General features: G+C 44.8%; 1 protein-coding gene across 21 annotated transcripts in view; it reads left to right on the top strand.

The window, feature by feature from the left end:
* Positions 1-14,116, top strand: part of MBNL1 (muscleblind like splicing regulator 1) — a 78,869-nt gene extending 64,753 nt beyond the window's left edge. For 11 of the 21 annotated variants that reach the window (XM_067002762.1, XM_067002748.1, XM_067002763.1 and 8 more), the window contains 4 exons: positions 4,797-4,832; positions 5,531-5,625; positions 9,033-9,107; positions 10,722-14,116. In XM_067002762.1, the coding sequence (XP_066858863.1) occupies positions 4,797-4,832; positions 5,531-5,625; positions 9,033-9,089 (188 nt within the window). In that variant the 3' untranslated portion in view covers positions 9,090-9,107; positions 10,722-14,116. The remainder of the gene's footprint in view (positions 1-4,796; positions 4,833-5,530; positions 5,626-9,032; positions 9,108-10,721) is intronic. The other 10 variants (XM_067002760.1, XM_067002764.1, XM_067002751.1 and 7 more) reach the window with 4 other exon arrangements.
* The last annotated feature ends 1,289 nt before the right edge of the window (positions 14,117-15,405 follow it).

The raw sequence follows: 15,405 nt of genomic DNA, 5'->3' as shown, positions 1-15,405 counted from the left end.
GGCCGCAGCTCCATGCCGGGCGGAGGCAGGCGGTGCCGGGCGGAGGAGGCGCTGGTGCAGGGAGGCTGGCTTCTCTGTGCTTGTCTCGGAGGCTGGGCGGGTGTTTTCCACTCTAACATAAAAATCAGCATCGTGCTCTGTCATCCCAAATCAGAACTGGAAATCTCTTCTCTCCTTCCTCTTTCCCTCGATTAACTTTTCTCCGTTACACATCTTAAGCTCTCGTATCTGTTTCCGTTTGCTGTAAGACCCCTCTGCCTTCGTGTGCTTAGAGGCAGTTGTGAGCCAGGTACTTGAAGGCTTTGATTTCAGTTACGGTGCAGTGATCATAAAAGGCACAGACAGGCAGTCTCACAGGTAACTGACCATGAACCTACACAAGAAATCAAGATTCAGGCTTCTACCACTAAAGCCCCAGAGCTGATTTCAGACTAAGAGGAACTGAGGTGTGCTTAGTTTTGTTCCAGAATGACCAAATTTACACTTGTCCTAATGTAGTTGCTGAAGAATTGATGCCTGCGCTATGCACATAAGCAGAATTCCCTTTGGAGTAAGTGGGACTTAAAGTTTAAATATGTGCTTTGGTTCTGCAAAGAACACTTCATGCGAAAGCATAGTTTAAATGTGAGGTGAATTTGTGCCGGTATTAACACAGGTGAGTTAGTTTCTTACATACGAAGCCCACGTTAAAACAGCACTATCATTCTAGGAGGTAAATGATGAAAAGCAGAGGACATGCGCAGATCCATACCCAAAGAATTTGAAGGAGTCTGTGAGGACAGCCCTTTGTAATGCAGACTAGCTGAGGGGAGGATAGAAAACTTTACCAATAAAATTTAAATGTTTTATCCTAAACATTTTTAGCATGCGCATTTGCAGGAAATTGGTGTAATGCTTTTTACCAACCTGGTCTAGTGGAAGGTGTGCCTGCCCGTGGCAGGGGGGGTGGAATTAGAGGGGCTTTAAGGCCCCTTCCAACCCAAACCCTTCGGTGAGTCTGTGATTCTTTCTTAACAGTGCAGTCCAGCATAGAATAATTTAAGTGGCACAAAAATCAGTTGCTTTGCTTGATGTAGTAGGTGGTAATAACTTTTTAGGTTCCAAAAATTCATTGCAGCCACTGAAGTACATTAGTAAAAGCTGTTTGCAAAGCTTGTTGGAGTCGATAGAAGGACTGAGGGAGGAGGTTTAGGTCAGGTCCGTATACTAGCCCGTATACCACAATACGTACTGAAATGCATATGCGATCAGGGTACATTCTGTTGGTATTAAACAGTTTCACAGGTTTGTTGGCAATGCTTAACTGATGTAGTTAGTAAGCGACAGAGTTTTCCAGCTTCCATTAAATCAGTGAGGGTTGGATCATTTCTGGAAGTAATCGAACTGCTTTGAGTCATGTCCTTCAAACTTAGAAGCTCGGGTGGTAGTTCGTGTACATCAGACCTCAGCTGTACAACCTGCCTCAGTTCTGACTCCAGCAAATCTGTTCTGAAACCTGCAGGAACTTGCTTCGTAGTTCTTGTTGCCTGACTTGAACTTTCCTGACCGCTGAAGTTTAGTGCGTGTACAACAAGAAGGGTGAGGGTCAGAGCAGTAAGGAATTGTCCGTGCCATCGCACCCCTTGGGGGGACCTGTTCTCTAGGTGCCAGGAGGTTTTTTCCCTGGGGCATGCGGACCTGTGTGGGAAAGGCTAGCTGCAGCTGTGTAGGAAACGATGCTACGGGGTGCTGCTTCGCTCACATTCTTAGTTAAGGAGAAATTTGAAAAATGGAGCTGAGATTCTGTTCCCATCTCTGAACCCAGCAGGGCTCTTGAGGAAGGTTTAATTTGAATGCTTTGATGAAAAAAGTAGTTTCAGCTTTACAGTTCACAGCTTGCTTCGTACTTCGCTCCTGGCTGCCGACTCCTGGTGCCCCGGCAGCCACGCAGGTGGACGTTTGGCCCTGCGGCCGTGAGCTCGCAGAGCACCGGTCGCTTCGTGTTCACTGCTTCTGTACGTGCTCTGTCCCGCGGTCACGGTGAGCTGGCCGAGGCATAGACCTCGTATGTGCAGCTGGATGAAATCCCGCCCCGGTGCTCGTTCCCGTCCTGTGCCGCAGGCGGCGGTCTCCTCAGGTGTGCCGATACAGCCGGTCCTGGCTTGTGCGAGCCACCGGGTGCCCGAAGGGCCGTGGAGAAGAGCAGCCCTCCCGCAGAGAGGCACCCGCTTTACGGGATGCTCCCAGGAGCCCTGGGCTCCAGGTGCACCAGATACTTGCCCAAAGAGATGTCTGCTCAGGCACTTCCCTCCTTGGGGCTTTGGGTGGGAGGCAGAGACCCCGGAATGCTAGGGAGGGAAGGATCGGGCACCGTCTCCGATTGTTCTCCCAGCCAGCAGTGCTTGTGCTCTGCTGTGGTGTTTTTCACTAGGGTTTTGTAGACTGAACAGAACAGACTGAAAGAAACAGTACGAGAGGGAGAAGAGGAGAAACTGCTTAAAACACCAGTAAACTTAGAGTATTTATCAAACCAGCTTTATTCCACTGCTGAAATAATCTGTAAGCGAGGCTATCATGAGTTAACTGAGCGCATCCCTGAATTAAAATTCTGCCCTGTGCTGAAAAACTAGGGAATGTTTGAAACCGGGTATTTATTATTCATGCATTCCTATTAGTCAGTCAACGCTTTTGAAGTCAAGATGAATATTAAGGTCATAGCAAAAAGGTTGTTATGACTGGTAAGAGGGCCATACAGCAGTATGTCTTCGTATTTGCAAGTTATTGCACCCTAGCTAGGATCTTCATTTCTGGCTTATGTTCATTTGCTGCAGTTCCCATTAAGGACTTTGGGCACGGTTATAATGCTAATGATGGTAACTCAGGCTACAGGTTTGAGCTGAAAAGCTTTACAGGGGTATTTCAAAGAATCATTACAAAAATCTAACTTGTTTTTACTGTGTAGACCTAATTATGCATGGAATGACACAATATTCCAGATACAGTGAAGTTTGTGCTACCTTGTAAATAGGGCACTGTGGAGAGGCAGAACTCAAAGGTTCTTCTGTATAACCTCGTTAGCACCCTAAGTGTCATCAGCAGGACTGAATTTTACTCCCTGTAATTCACAGCCAAATTTTGCTCCAGTCTTTAATCTTCTAAGCGGTCAGTTGACTTCAGCAATGATTCACATAGTGGGAAGTCAGGAGAGCTACCCGTCTTTTAACCTTTCTTTGTGAATATCCCCAGTCTTCCCTATGACACAGAAATAGAACAGTAATTAGAATTATTCCCTTTTCTTTGTAGCCTTACAGACACGGTGATGGCAGAGAATAACCTTGTCCCCAGCGGTAGTTCTGTTGACTGACTCTTTCCCTGCCCAGTTCCATGCTCCTGAGGTTGTTGCTGATGCCACTACAGTACCTGGCTCCAGCTAAACCAGCTCCCGGCCCCCCTGGTGCTGTCACGGAACGGCAGGGAAGCGGCGCTGCGGCAGCTCCTGCGGGCAGTCTGCTAGGCTCCGTCCCCACGTCCAGTTCACTGTCCGCTCCAGATTTCAGGGCTTATTTTAGTTTCTGCTGCATCGGGCACAGCATTGTTAATAAATGATAGTTATTAAATAGAAAGTATATCTTTTATTAAAAGGGTTGTTCTGAAACATCACTATTCAAACCAAAATAGAATCAAAAATAGAAAAATCTGAGTTTGGTCTGGCGGAAGGCATTTTGCTGTGTAAGGTGAACAAACACCAGCTTATTGACATTTTAAAACGGATACCTTGATGTCTATAAAACACCATACTTCTGTTGGCTCTGTAGCTGAAGGGAAGAATTCCCAAGGTGCTGTCCCTTCAGTACTTTTGTATAGCCTAAGGAGGGTTGCAGGTTACGAGCACGAACTCTGGCAGCTTGAAATCTGTCCCATAATGTAGAAAAAAAGCCGAACGAGTACTCCTGGGCATTGCCATGCGCTGCGGGGGCGATCTAGCTTTCCAGTCACTCCCCTGAGGTGCGTGGTAAGCTAAGGGACAGGGAGACAGGCAGAATCATTCCTACTCCACTGCCAGCTCACAGGGCTCACCCAGATACGACAAAAATACTGTATGCCGAAGTCACTTCTTTTCCTTTTCCTTTCCTTTTTTTCCCCTATCTGTTACCTGAACGTTGGGCCGCCAGATGGCAAGTAACGGATCAGTACAATCGTGTCACTGCTCGGGGGCAGCCCAGCTCGGCGCGGCCTTCCCTCGCCGTGCGGGGCAGAGCGGCTCCGCGGGCAGAGCTGTCGCTGTCCTCGGCAGCGCGGGGGGCATATCCCGGCCCCCTCGTCGCTCTGCGGCCACCAGCAGCCTCGTGCTGCCTCTCGGGGCACCTTTGGGCAGCGATGGCCAAAGCGGCGCCCGGGCCCCGCTCCGGCTGCTCGGCGTCGGGGCCCCGCAGGCGGCGGCACTTCTGAGTCTGCCGTGTCCGAGGGACCCCTTCTAACAACCGTTACAGAGCTTGTGCCAAAAGGCAGAGCCATACAAGACACAAAGGGTTGTGAAGTAAAGCCAGAGGAGCTCTCCTGGCCACGCTCAGATTTCAGTCCCAGAGGCAATGCACCAGCACCCAGCTCGGCCCGCTTTCCCTTCACTGGAGACTAGTTCTGACGGATCACTGTGCTATTGTGTGGTTTGATTGTGCTGACGGTTACGTGCCACTGTTCCCATAATAACAATTTTTCTTCTTTGTTCAAATGAAATTTTCTAATGACACGTGTGATGGGTTGTTTTAATTCTTTTCCCTTTCCAAATCCACCTTCCTGTTGCAATGCATGATGGGCAGGCTCAATATTGTGCATGACACCCGCTACAAGTGTTGGTAGGTGCCAGCTTTGTTTCTTGATTATCTTAAACCTGTGGTGCAGCTCACGGACCCTCAAAATCCACTGCTAGATTTAACTTCCAGCTCTCGTGCCAATCCATCTCCCTTAGCCTCCTGCACTAACACCTGTCAATTAAATGCAATTGTTTTATTTAATTGACATGGATACATAGATGTTGTTAATTTTGTACAGCAGTTGTTTGAATTGCACATTGTTCCTTGGTGGATTTTGATTGGACTATGAGTTCCAGTGTTTAGAAACTATCTCGTGTTAAATAAAGACTGTATCTTGCTATAGCGACGTAGAAGTATACTGTCCTTCAACAAGATTAATTTCTGTTTGCAGTAAATATCTGGGTTGGATTTTTTAAAGACAAAGAATTGTAAATATAAGGGCATTTTAAAATTCTTCTGTTGATTTTGGTATTGAAATGATTAAGCTTGTTTGTGTCGATTTTCTTGATTTGATGGTAACAAGCGTTTTCCCCTTTTTTTTCTCTTTCATATCCCTCCCCTCTTTCTCCCTGGAATGTTGTCCTGCTTTGCACTGTGATTGCATGTCACGCGCTGGCAATGATGTCTCGGGCTTTTTGCTGTGATAAATACCATGCTCAATTATCCTACCACATGTCGCTCTGGTTCCCATACTGCTACACTCTTCTGTATGTTTGCTTATATGATTTTCCTTCCGAAAGTTCCCATGGTGCACGGTGCTACGCCAGCCACTGTGTCTGCAGCAACAACATCTGCCACAAGTGTTCCCTTCGCTGCAACAGCCACAGCCAACCAGGTTTGCTAATTTACAGCTTTGTTCCTTACAGACAACTTGAAATCGGTGCTTTTAATGAGCATGGGGGTTTTGATTTTACCTCTTGTTGGCCTACACATTCTCTCTAAGATCTGCAGCACAGCTTAATAAGCCTCTATCCATGCTCAAAAGGTGCTGCAGTTCCATTTCTGATGCTAAAAATAATTGATAATAGAGTTTCTGACTCAGTCTTAACATTTATGGGCTGTGCTGCTTATTTCTGCTCTCAGAGACGTAAAGAGAAAAGGGATAATACACGGAACCCATTATTTATTTCTATTTCTGTCCATAAGCCTATGGTTCCTTTCCGTGCAGAAGTCCAATCAAAACCAGTAAAACTTTTGTGCGGAGGGATGGCAGGATCAGAATTTTAGCAGTCTGAATTTAGCAGTCTGAACATGTTCTGACTCTCCTCAGCTCTTCCAAAAGCAAAACAAAAACATTTGAGCGTGGGCCACACAGAAGCATGTTTTAAGCCTTTGTTTCCACTTGTGATTCTACTAGGAGAGAGCTCGGTGCTTTTTGCAGTAGACAAACCACAGTTAACAAAATGCCCGTTAAAATCTGTTTTTATTTCTAACTAGCTACCCCGATTATTTCCATGTCTGGACGTATTTTAGGGGGGAAAAAAAATAGCGCTTTGCTAAATAAGTAGTCAGAAGTCCTCCCAGAGAAGCCACAAACTGTGCTCTAAAGATAAGCACCGGGGCCGGAGCAGCCGCAGTTCCCACACCTGCCAGCTGAAGCTGCTCCTGAGCGCGGGAGGCAGCCTCGTGTTTTTATCTAGCTAGGCTGTCAGAGTGCAGATTCCTGTAGTACATCTGGCTAAAAGGGCAACAACAAAAACTTGTAAAAGACCATCTTGTTTCTTTTAGGAAAACACATGATTTTGTGAGTTTTACTAGAAATTGAGAAGTGCCTTCTGTCATTAATGCATCAGTTCTGGTCTGAGATGCAGGTTTTACTCCCAGCTCAGTGGGAACCACACGTGCCTTTTAGAAGAGGGAACTAAACACTACCTTCAGCATTTTGCAAGTGTGGCTCTGTATTTGTAATTGATTCTGGCGATAAAGGTCCGATTTCAAGGTAGGCTCGCCTGAGATAGACACAGCTCCGACTGAAGTCGTGAGGGCCGCCCCCTCGAGCAGTTCTGAGCTCCCACGGTGCAGCCGTCAGGGCTGCACCCGAGGTTAAGCAGCGAGCGCGTGCCTGTGTCCTGCTGCACCGTGCCTCTGTGCCTGGGGGTGCTCGCAGCCCCGGGAGCGGCCGAGGCTGCTCCTGCGGCGTGCCGCTGGGGTTCCTCGTGCCGCGGGCGCCCGCTGGGCTGGCTCCAGAGCCGTTGGGTTCGAGCCTTTCCAGCCTCGCCTGCTGGGCACGACCATTTTGTGCTACGCCCAGCTGTACGTTCTCCGTTAACCTGTCTGCTTACTGATCTCTCAAAAATATTACTCCAAAAATTCCGTTACTGCAGTGATACGTGGGTGTGCACATCCCAAGTCCCAAAAGTGGCCTGGGTGTTTTACAGTTCCAAACACACCTCCATGCAGTCTGCTTACCACGTAGCGCTTGCTGCTTGTGGGAAATGTTTGCCGACTTGGCCCCATCACTCCTGGGTGTAAACCAGCGTAAGAATTGCTTAGTATTTTGGAGAGGTAGCTTATAGGTATGACTACCTCTGCATACGCGTCACCTTAGCAAACGAGCACTCGTGTGCCCAAAGTATCGTAGTACTGTAATTTGCTGCACTGCACAGTTAATTTAAGTATTTATCCTTACATTCTCCATAAGTCCACAGAGTAGCAAGAACAAGCCAAGCCACAGAAAACCATCATTATTTTTTTCAAATCTTCTTTGTCCAAATTACCATGCACTTTCCCAAATAGATTACAGGGAAACTTTGTGTTGTAGAATCAGATCATTTCACGCATATCCTTCCTGGAGCCTCATAACACACGTAGTAAAGTACTGCAGCCAAACCTCAATATATACATATATAGCTAATATATGTATATACCATGTGAGCAATGCTGAAGTTACTTAATGCCACACGACGCAATGTGCATGCATGCCGAAAGTCTTAAGATCTGGCCCTTCATCTTCATTGACTGGTGTTGAAGGTCCTTGGTATGTCTCGACAGCACTACCCCTGATGCTTCTACACAGTTGGGTGCAACAGCCTGTCCTGCAGCAGTAGACAAAAATGGTATGAGAAGCTTCATTCCACCTGAAGCGCGTTTCTGTACAAGTTGGCAATGTGGCAGGGTTGCGTGAAGTTGGCAGGGGAGGAGTGGGCACAAAGGGTGGAGGAAACAAGACCAAGACCTGCAGGTGGTGTAGCTGAGAGTAAGCCTCTTCACGCCTCTTCCTGTGTGGATTAAGAGATCAGCTAGTACCCGTTAGGAAGAAAAGGCTTTTCAAGTGCAGCAGCTGTTTGTGATCATACAAAGCAGTTCTGTGTCATATGCCCAAGCATGTCTTCCTGTACATGAACGCATCTACTTGCTCCCTCCAGCTGGACTTCCTTGTCCCGTTTGCATTGCAAGATCATACACAGCTCTCCTGGTATTTGTGTGCATTGTTGTTTTCCCTTGTTAAGGGCCTGACCTGCAAGGTCTGCTTAGGCTCCCTCGCACTGACATTAGTCTGTGTACCACACACCAGAGGGGTACAAGACTGGGACCCAAAAATGAGGTGCAGAATATATGTTCTGTTATTTGTGCTGCTTGTAATCTACTGTGATTTACATTAAAAGAAAAAAAAAAAGGAAAATGAGTTGATGGGACACCTCCAGAGAGCCATGTAGTGAATTCTGTTTATGCAGACTAAGATTTTGAGAAGTGTTCCGCTGCTTCGGGCAGTCCTAGCTTCTCAGCCGATGAGCCGCGACGCCCCAGGCGGCTGTGCAGTGAGCACGCAGCCCGTCCCTGCGGTGGATTTTCACCCGCCATGAACATCCAGCTCAGGGCATCTTAGGGTTGGCACTCAGAAAACAAGACAAGGAAAGCAGTGAACACTTCACAAAATCAGACTGAAACCAAGCCGTTGTAGAATTTATTTTAAATGATACGCTGAAAGCACAGAATTTTGTGTAGGCCAACAAAAAGGGCTATTTTCAATTACTGCACTGCATGACTTTTATAGATTTTAACTTCTCTTATTTCCTGAACGACCAATAATATTTGTATTTGTCAGTAGTACTTAACACAATGTCTTCCAGTTTTAAGTTGCTATTGTAGCACTTCAGTTGACTTTTAACTTATAGTTACAATATAAAATCCACCAACTCACAGCTGAACCTCACTTTTCCAAACTGTTATGTTCTGTAGCAAACTGCTGTGTCTGGGTTGGCTCATTGCACGTTATTCATTGTTTAAATTTTTTGCCTATAGATACCCATAATATCTGCCGAACATCTGACTAGCCACAAGTATGTTACACAGATGTAGACATTTTGTCATCAAACAGTAAGTTTCCAACGTGTTGTTGCTTGCAGTTTTCATACTTACTATGTGTGCATAATTTGTCTTTTTCAGGGAGAGCATGTTTTTATTTTCTTTCAAAGAAGGCTGATGAGGTATGGGTGGGGAAAGAGGCTGAGCTCCCACTGGCACAAATCTTTGAAAGGAGATCCCGTAGTTAGCAGCGACCACGCTAGCTAGCCTTTTGGCCCAGGTGTCGGTATTTGTTTGTATGTGCAGAAAGAACACGTTACACGTACGGATGTACTTCTGAATACTGAGGCTCTCTAATTAGAGCCTTACTTCTTGTTTACAAAGGGTGATGGCTCCAGCCACTAAAGTGAGCCAAGGGCTGGCAGGTCTAGGTGAGAGGTGGTTAAAGCTGAGCTCACTCTAGAAAGAGCTAATTTTAAATCTCCAAATTTGGGAAGCCAGCATCTGTGAAACTACAGGTTAGTCAGCAAGCTGAAGCCTGATTTCTTTTGAACACAGATTGTCAGAAAATGATGCGTTATGTATAGTATGTTTCTGGCGTAGGTTACATGGCAGAGGAAGGTCACAGAACGCTCAGGTTATGCTTGCATTGACTTGGGCTGAGCTGTGACTGCAGGCAGGGCACGTCAGCGTTGGTACTGTAGCCTTTCTTCCTGCAAAGCTTGAAGGTCAGTGTGCCTAAGCTTGAGAGATTTTTTTCCCCTGTATCTTCTTGCGAGTAAATTGTAGTTCCCAAACTCTCACTAATTTGCATGTTGTAATTAAGACCATCAGCAACACATCACCTCCTCTAGGATACCCTGTGATTTGTATTATCCTTCTCTCTCCTGTACTCCATTTCTGCTGTGTTTTTCATTGAATGGCTTGACCGTAATGGAATTGTTACTTAAGGTGAATATTAACCGATTTGCCACAGTGGGTTTATGATGATCATTATTCCTTTCAGCCGAGCATAAACGTTTTTTAACTGCTTAAGGGATCAGGTGGGATGCCTCTCCTCTGCAGTGTACGCTTGTTATCAGACTTCCCTCTGCAGACAGCTGGGAAGAAAAGAGCTCCTACTTTAGAGCCCATCCTGCAGTGCAGGAGGAATTCCTCTCTAGAGGTGTCTCCCGTGCAGGAGTCAGCAGAGACCAGAGAAATAGCTACCCCAGATGGGCGGTTAAGTAAGGAGGGCCCAGATTTCCAAAGCAGTGTAGGTGCCTCTCAAGTAGAGGCTGGGCTCCCATATTTTACAGGGGCAGAGGCAACAGGACCTGGGGAGAGAGAGGAGCACCTGGCTGCATGGGCAGCGCTCACGCAGCGTTTTTTGTGGGGATCTCTGCTTTCCAGGGTCTGGGCTTTGGAGTCTACGAAACTCCCCCCAGATTCTGATCCAGTGGCTGTAGGCTCGGGAACGCCAGGAGGCCGGTTTATTGTGTGCTTTTATCACTGCATATTTTGTGTGTAAAGTGAACTTTTGCAACAAGAGCATATTGAAGGCAAATCCTGAAGGTTTTTGGATGCAAACTTCCCCAGTATTGAGTGGCAGATTTCCCTTTCATTGCAAATACAAAGTTTGGGCTCATGTGGTGCTAAAAAAGATTCTGAAAGTGTTGAAAATGATTTATCTTTTTTCCTTTCCAGATCATAACTAAGGAGAAAAGGACAGTGTGTTTGGGTTGAGAAAAGGACAAGTTCATTAGCCATAATGTATATACCGTCAAGCAACACTCGGAAACTCCCTCAGCAGTAAGACATCCACACATTGCATGTTAACGAGATGAAACAAGAACTTGGAAATCCACTGCACACTGTTGCCTATATACTTTGTACATTTAATTGATATTTGTGCTGAGGTGATCTTATTGTCTAAAAACTACAACATCGTCTATCTTTTCTAGCACAGAAGTATGCATATGTATTTGAATATGCATATGTAGTCTATTTCCTACATAATCATGTATGTCACCTTGAAAAGACAGACTATGGTGTAACCATAAATCTATTATGTATTGGTACGTCTGTAGACCAAGATATAATTTTTTAAAGTAAGTTTATTTCTTTCAAGGTTTACAAATAACAAAGGTGCACCTTGTATTTAAAATTGCCATTATAGATGAGAGCGTGCATGCACAGTAATTTTTGTTTAAGAGTAATATTTTTAATGTAATAGATTGTAAGAAGTGGTAAGAGAGGTATCTGACAGAGATGAATGTGCCAAGCAAAACCACAACTGTGTATATTTTAAAGCACATCAATGGCTTTAAGTACCATGTTGTTAAGGATTCTCATGAAGTGCCATAGACTGTACATCAGATTAGAGTATTATTTCTGCAGTGTTATTTTCAGAACCACATTTTCACTTACTTTACTAGTATAATCAGTCAAAGGGCACCATTCTGTTTCAAAACCAAAGCTGTCTCAGAAATGGCCAATTACTCCTTACAGTAACGTTAGACAGCACAAGAGAGATATTCTAGCCGTACAAATTAACCCATACTGGACATATATATAAACTATTTTAAGGCATTATAGTGTAATATTTATGCGTATTTTACTGTATAACATGATATATGAAAGGGAAAAGCCATTTCTGAGACACAGTAACACACGTTTGAGGAACTTATTTTGCTTCTATTTATAGCCTCTGTCGAAAGTCAAAAGGACTATAAATGCTTTGCAGAGATGGGTTTCACTTTTACTTCATCAAAGTCACGCATTAAATAGTGACTCTAAACAAAGACGAAAGAAGCACTGACATCAGATGCATGACAAACCAAAACATGAAAAAATGGAGATGTTAATTAGCATAGAAATTGGGTGGGTTAAATACTCGGGTGAGTTTTATATGTGACTTTTTTTGTTCAGATTAACTGCTTATAGCCTTAGAAAGCCTTTACAAAATAAAAACAAAAAAATAGATGTGCATTCAAGTTCTAAGAATGGATTCATCCAAAGGAATTCCTTTTTGTGGTTTGGATGTTGCAGCTAGTAAAGGATATTTTTGCTCTGTTCAGCAAAGTGCTGAAGTGGGGGCCAGGTCACTGGTAGCATAGCGTGGAGTGGAAGAAGCGCGAGTTCGGTTGTAGAACTCTCCATACTTCCAAGTTTACTGCAAGTTTTTATGCTTGAGAGAGATGCTTTATAGTATAAGAATGATGTGTTGATTTTACTGATTGTACTGTACATCTATTAAAGCCTTAGATTATTACATTACGGGTTAAAACCCATACCAATGTAATTTCAATCGTGTTAAGAAAGTATAGGTGACTTCACATGTTATTGTAGTTACTTAACATTATAGAATATTACTTATTTTTTTCTTGTTAAAAGTGTAGTTTTTATTTCTTACATTTATTAGATTGTTTTCATTTTCTATTACCAGTTGAATACCATTTCAGTTTATAGAATTTTGTTTTATTAGAGTTTACTGATGAATTTTTCAAAATACAAAAAAAAAGTAGTTTTCTTCATAACATACTCAGTTTTGAATTTACATGTAGTGTCATATGAATATTCGTATTATTGTTGACTAAATGATTTATATTTTACTGATTTAATATTACAATGTAAGAATGTCAGTCATTGTTAGTTCTTGTCTAGTTTTCATTAAAAGAACAAAGATCTTTTATATGGATATCTTATAATTATATAATCATTGCTAAGTAAGAAGTTAAGTTGTTGCTATCGCAACAATCCTGGCAGACAATTGAGTAATATTTTGATGATTTATTTTGTTTGTAATTAGTTATTATGAGAAAATCTAGTTCCTAGATATTAGAATAAAATTTATTTTCTACTGTATCCATTTCAAATGTTAAAATATTGTTTAAATATTTTTTGAAATCCCTGAATATCAGGCCTTGTTATAAATAAGCTGCATAATCAATAGATCAAGGGACGTTTTGTGGATAATCCAAATATTCAAAGTTTACGTAACAAGAATTATAGTGTGTGTGTGCAAACTCTTGAGGGTTGATTATGCTGCAGTTTAGCATGTGGGAACGTATAGAGAGAAGGTTGACTTTTTGCACTTCTGTATATAGTCAAAAAAGAGAGAAACCTGTATAATAGTAAGATCTTATTTTGAATAAAAATGTCTATAATTACAAGGAGTTTTGTTAAGGCTAATAAAATGACAGGCTGAACAAAATTGCTTGCAAAAGTGGCACAGAGTTAGCACTCCATACCCCTTCAAAAAAGTTGCTTTGCTTTATGTGGACAGCTTGTAGTTTGCCAGGATTTTTTCAGCTGGAAAGATATGCCATCCTTCCAAGATCTCATGACTGACAAAAGCTCCACTGGTTCAAATCTGCCTGAAAATCATTAATAAAAAAAAAAAAGAAAAAAAAAAAGAAAAAAAAAGAAAAAAAAGCAGGTACTTCAAACCATCAAGGTGAAATCATGGATCAAATATTCCGTACATTATTCAAAAACTACTGCATGTTTAAAGTATCAAAAATATATTAAAGGTATATACTATTCAAACCAGTTTCTGACAATTTCAGTGGTTTATTGTTCACAAAAAAGATTCTTCAAAACAAATACTGACTTTCACAAAAAAGTTAAATCATGAACAGGCAAACCAAACAGCACACCGTAGCTGTAGTTGTTATGTGATTATTTTTTATTGCTGTAGTGGTCCTGTTCTTTTAGCAGGTGAAAAAAAAAAACCAACTATGAAATTTTACAGTTTTAATGGAAAGCATTCAAGAAGCCTTGTCATTATTTATGCCAAAGCTGGAAAGAAAAAGTGATCGGGCCATTCCTTTATCTGATCTCTCCAGTATTCATACTGAATAATGAATAAGTTGCACTTATTTGCAACCCCGCAACTTTCATCTGCTGAAAGGACAGATGTGCTTGGTTTTACTATTATGTAATCACAGACTTACTTTTTGCTTGTAGTTGCTCCAAATTATGTACTCTGTCCTGGGCTGCAATTTGTTTTTATGCTTATTTTATTATTACTGCTATAGTTGACCTTGCTGTATGGAAAAATAAAGTGAAATTGCCCTAATAAAAGTTCTCTTTCTCAATTATGTTTTTCTATATCAAGTTAAAAAGCCGCGCAGCCGGGCCCGACGTTAGAGGGAGCCCCATTACACCGCTTCCTTGCGCTCGTGCTGATAAATGACTCCTCTCATCGGAGTTGCGACTGAAAAACCCACAGGCTTAATTCAAAAAATTGACCTTGAGTGCGTGTCTTGACCTCTGGCACACCAGAAGAGCCGCTTCTCACAAAGGCTGCCCCGTCTCCGGTGTTCGCTGTTTGCAGAGCCGGGGAGCAGCTCGCGGAAGAGGCGTTCAGAGATGTGCTGCCGGCCTCGTTCGCTCCTCGGCTCAACGCCCAGAGCCCTCGGTCTTAGGGCCGAGCACCCCGCTCAGCCCGGGGCTGCGGGGGGCCAGGCGCGAGGTCTGCTAAAGCCGCAGGAGGAAACCAAGCACAGCGACGGTTCAGGAACGCACCGGAGACAAAGGTACAGCCGTCCCCAAGAGCCCCGGGGCACGGGGAAGCATTCGTCGCCGTGCTCTCAGTCCCATGGAGCAGCCCCCTCCTGGGGGGCTCGCCCGTCGCGGGGCTTAGCAGGCTGCCTGTGGCACGAATGGGAAATTGTCCGTCGCTGACAGGGAACGGCCGCCTTCAGATAGAGGAGGGGAAGTGTGACAGCTATGGGGTGGGAAAAGACAGGTGAAGCTCTTCTGGGAGCACACGGCTCGTGGCAGAGCGCTGCATGTTCGATGCCCCTTGGGGTGACGAGGGCTGGGGGGGCTCTCCCTTGCAGGGCCCTGCGAGGGCTGGGATGGGGGCAGACTGTCCGTCAGGTTTCGGGACGGAGAGATCAAAACCACTTTGACTGCTTCCACGTGCATTCAAGGACAAGTGAGGGCAGCGCTGGGAGGCACCTGTGGCACTTCCCAAAGGAGCTGAGTGCTCAGGAGGGCGCCCCTGGGGCTGGGGGCAGGGGAATGCAGGGGCCGGATGCGGGGCGTTTGGGAGATGGCCAGGGGTGCTGGGCCAGGAGGGAGGTGGGGTGCTGGTGCTGGAGAGCAGCATCTGCACGAGAAAAAGCATCTCGTCAGAACAGAACGACTTTCCCTTTGCTCGCCCCTCGGTGCAGCCATCAGCCCTAGGCCGCGGTGCCCCGGCGGCGCTGGCTGCCCAGCGCGGGCGCGTCCTGGCCGCGGGCTGTGGGGCTGCTCCTCCTGCAGGCGCGTAGCCCCGCGAGCAGCCCGGCCTGCCTCGTGGCCTTGGCACAGCACGGGGGGATTGCAAAACTCAGCTTAAGGAAAACAAAACCAAACCAAGCCAACCCTTCTGCAGAGC

Source organism: Anser cygnoides, chromosome 9, assembly GCF_040182565.1.
Source record: "Anser cygnoides isolate HZ-2024a breed goose chromosome 9, Taihu_goose_T2T_genome, whole genome shotgun sequence".
Classification (NCBI taxonomy): domain Eukaryota; kingdom Metazoa; phylum Chordata; class Aves; order Anseriformes; family Anatidae; genus Anser; species Anser cygnoides.
Note: the sequence above shows the minus strand (reverse complement) of the source record. Positions and strands in the feature narration are given on the sequence as shown.